Raw genomic sequence first — 4,493 nt, forward strand, 5'->3', positions numbered from 1 at the left:
AAAAAAAAAAAAAAAAAAAAAAAAAAAAAAAAAAAAAAAAAAAAAAAAAAGGAAAAAAAATGGTAGCATTTTCTGAACATTCTTTTAACATACTGGCCTGGAAAATCAAGTAAAATATCTTAATTTCTATAAAAAAAAATTTAAAGAAAGATGGAAACCATAAAGTAAAAGAGCAACAGAACAGGAAAAAATATTTGCAATGAAAATACTATAAGACGGCTTAATATCTAAAATATTTAAATTATTTAAAGAGCTCTCCTAAAAAAAGGCCTACAATTCAAAGGTAAAATGGGTGAATGATATGAAAATGATATGAACAGTGAATTCACAGTAAAGCAAGCCCAACTGGTCAGTACCATGAAAAGATGCTCAACCTTCTTGGCAGTCAGGGAGGGAAACTGAAGCAATGATGAATTATTCCTTTCCACATGTTAGACTGGCAAAGAGTACTAAAATAATGACAGTGATTGCCACATACAGCTTTCCAAAAGGCTGTATAAAACACATCCACCACATGGCAAGGTCAACTAAAAATCAAAACCACAATAACCATTGTCTCAACCTAGCAAGTCCACTCCTCAGAATCTGTTCCAACAAAATAAAGGCACCAGTACTTTAAGTATTTAAATAGGAATGTTTATTTAAAAATTGTTTTTGTTTTGAGATGGAGTCTCGCTCTGTCGCCAGGCTGGAGTGCAGTGGTATGATCTTGGCTCACTGCAACCTCCGCCTCCTGGGTTCAAATGATTCTCCTGTCTCAGCCTCCCGAGTAGCTGGGACTACAGGTGTGCGCCACCACACCCAGCTAATTTCTGTATTTTTAGTAGAGACGGGGTTTCACCATGTTGGCCAGAATGGTCTCAATCTCTTGACCTTGTGATCCACCTGCCTCGGCCTCCAAAAGTGTTGGGGTTACAGGCATGAGCCACTGCGCCTGGCCTGTTAATTTAAAAACTCTTTGTAGTGGTGACCAAAAGAAAATATGTAAACACCTGCCAAATAGGGAAATGTTCAAATAAATCATAGGACATCCATAAAATGGATAATATGTAGCCATCTAAATCAAGGAATTAGTTACATACCAGGTAATGTGAGATTAACAAATATGCCTAACAAATATCTATATAATATGATTCAATATTTACAAAACCTGGTTAACCATTTATATACGCCAGTGTATCCCCACTATAAAAGTATGTTAAGGACACTCTAGGATGTTTATTCTGAAAGGGACGGGGATAGGATATAAAAACAAAAAACCACAAAACATTAAAAAAAAGTTTACCATGTATAAAATACTCTTATTAAGAGAAAACTTTATATTTGTCTACATACATACATACATAAAAAATGTACAAAACGTTTTAAAGAGTCAATTTCTTTTAAAAAAATTACTGGTTCAAAATCATGCAAGGACTATTTATAATATAAATAATTTATAATAGGTTTCATTATAGTCCAGACTCTCCTGGCAGACATGGGGCTGAATTCTAGCTATGGGACTAGTTAGCTATGTGACATTGGGTCAGTTATTTATATTCTTTAAGCTTTAGTTTCCTTATCTGTAAAACTGAGATAATAATAGTACTTACTTCACAAACTAAATGAGCTAATACATGTAAAATTTTCACAGTGCTTGGTACTGTGCTAAAAAATTATTAGTTACTGTTATTAGCCACAATATTAACCAATTTATTTCTGGAACTAATACAAATCCTAAAGATAGAATTGGTGTCTCAAAAGTAAATGCACGTTGTTTGTAGGAACAAAAACATTTATTATCCTTTACTACTTTCCTCAGTTCTTAAAGTTTTCTCAGGAAGTCCTGAGGTTTTCGCTGAGAGCTTGTAATCTGGACCACCAAAAATCTGACTATAGCAGCAAAACAAATGTAATAGAGAAAACAGTTAAAATTAGCTCCTTAGGAACATTAGGAACATGGTATGTCAGAAACCTTTTATATTTGTTAAGTTTTTAGAGTATTTAAAAATTTTACATTTGTAACAGTTATTTATATTCTTTAAGCTTCAGTTTCCTTATCTGTAAAACAGAGATACTTCATAAAGTAAATGAGATTATACATGTAAACCACTTAACTCATTATGCTGTCATATATACTTTAAAGATCTTTATTTGCTGGATAATTTTACTTGAGCAATGTCTTACTTTTCATACCTTATTTTACAGTGTCTGTTAATATTAACAGTCTAACATCTCTGGTATATTAGATTTTCCATATTTAATATACTGCTCAATTATAAAAATTAAAAAATATATTTATAATAAAATATAAATAAAAATTTAAAAAGACTGTATGAAAAATATAAAGCATATAGACAATTTTCTTAGGTGCCATAAATGGACCTCTGTTAGAGGCTATTGGCTCTCAATTTTGGAAAACGACTGAGGTTGACTGTTGTTCCTCAATGTGCATTAGATGGGAAGTAATGCTAGGCTTTTTTTTTTTTTTGAGTTGGAGTTTAGCTCTTGTTGCCCAGGCTGGAGTGCAACAGCACGATCTTGGCTCACTGCAACCTCCGCCTCCTGGGTTCAAGCGATTCTCCTGCCTCAGCCTCCTGAGTGCTGGGATTACAGGCACACGCCACTATGCCCGGCTAATTTTGTATTTTTAGTAGAGACGGGGTTTCTCCATATTGGTCAGGCTGGTCTCGAACTCCTGACCTCAGGTGATCCATCCGCCTCAGCCTCCCAAAGTACTGAGATTACAGGCATGAGCCACCATGGCCAGCAGTAATGCTAGTCTTTGTGTGCTTCCAGCAATAGGTATCAATTTATATATTTTTTATTATTTTATAAATGACAGACAATGAAAAGTAAATTCAGGACCCAAAAGATAGTAAATTTCTCAAAGTCAGGAACTCTGCTTCATTCTCTTTGAGATCTTAACAATAGCTATAACATTCACTAAGCATTTACTGAGGATTTGGCTTGAGGAGCTTACAGCAAAATGGAACCTGAACCTTATTTATAGTATATCACACTTGATGTTTATAGATCACTTGCTACAAATAGAACATATATCTAAGTAAATGACACAGTTGATCTGTCAGTGAGAATGTGGTTGATGCATGTGAATTCTAAATTTAAAGCACTTAATGTTTTATATGAGATACAAAAATAAGACAGCTCTATACTTACACTACATTTAGTGGTAAGGTATGGTTGCATAGTCATTGCATGTTTAACCATGAGCTGGGGTCTTATTTTGCTGAATAAGAACAAAGTGGTTATGCAAGCTACCAATCTTCCAGAATTCACACCTTTATTGTCAGAGTCTGGAAAAACAAACAGAGAAATAAGACACTAAAATATGACAAGGAAGTGGATATTATACAGAATATTATTTAAATTAATTAATATTATCCCCTAAATAGGTCCAGTATAGGCAGGCCCTCAATATAATGAATTAGTAGTTCTTATGATACTAAATTTTCTCCATCTAATTTTTTCTTTGGTATAGAAATCACACACACTCAAGATAAAAAACAAGAGGCCATGCTATCTATAGAAGGCAAATTTTACACTAATGGAAATTGGGAAGTTAAGGGATGGGCTTTTGGGAATAATGTGGTATATTAGTTAATACCTAAAATTAATTGGCTAGATGTGATGGCTCACACCTGTAATCACAGCACTTTGGAGGGCCATACAGGAAGAAGGCTTGAGTCTACGAATTTGAAATCAGCCTGGGCAACACGGCAAAACCCCATCTCTACAGAAAAATAAAAAATTAGCCTGGTGTGGTGATGTGCACTTATAGTCCCAGTTACTCGGGAGGCCGAGGTGGGAGGACTGCTTGAGCCCAGGAATTCTAGGTTGCAGTGAGCTATGATTGCACCACTACACCCCAGCCTGGGTGACAGAGTGACACCCTGTCTTTCAAAAAAAAAAATGAAGTGAATATGGGAAAGAAACTTAGCGGAGGTGAAACTGTGTTTAAGGGTACTAGGAAAAAAGAGATATTGCTGTGGTAGAAGAATGTTAAAAAATGGGAGCAACAAACAGAAATTGGAACAGTGCTATCACACAGCTCTAAACAAAGTGTTGTTCAGGTGGGAAGAAAATGTTGCTAGTTAGGAAATACACTGGTTCTTAGGAAGCTAATTTTTAGAGGGAATTAGCAACTTTTTAACATTAAGGGATATCAGTATCACCCCTAAATTCCAGAATGCGGAAAAACAACAACAACAAAAAATGGAACAAGGAGATAAAAAGAAAAAAGGCTGGGGGCGGTGGCTCACGCCTATAATCCCAGCACTTTGGGAGGCTGAGGAGGGTAGATCATGAGGTCAGGAGATGGAGACCATCCTGGCTAACTCAGTGAAACCCCATCTCTACTAAAAATATAAAAAATCAGTTGGGCATGGTGGCACGTGCCTGTAATCCCAGCTACTCAGGAGGCTGAGGCAGGAGAATCCCTGGGAGGTGGAGGTTGCAGTGAGCCGAGATCACACCACTGCACTCTAGCCTGG

At 35.8% G+C, this 4,493-nt stretch overlaps 1 protein-coding gene across 2 annotated transcripts in view; it reads right to left on the minus strand.

Annotated features, from left to right (window-relative positions):
* NIPBL (NIPBL cohesin loading factor) overlaps positions 1–4,493 on the minus strand; it is a 191,681-nt gene that overhangs the window by 23,703 nt on the left and 163,485 nt on the right. For both annotated transcript variants that reach the window (XM_017548241.2, XM_017548242.2), the window contains exon 34: positions 3,160–3,296. In XM_017548241.2, coding sequence (XP_017403730.1) covers positions 3,160–3,296 — 137 coding nt within the window. The remainder of the gene's footprint in view (positions 1–3,159; positions 3,297–4,493) is intronic.

This window comes from Cebus imitator, unplaced genomic scaffold (assembly GCF_001604975.1).
Source record: "Cebus imitator isolate Cc_AM_T3 unplaced genomic scaffold, Cebus_imitator-1.0 Scaffold205, whole genome shotgun sequence".
Classification (NCBI taxonomy): domain Eukaryota; kingdom Metazoa; phylum Chordata; class Mammalia; order Primates; family Cebidae; genus Cebus; species Cebus imitator.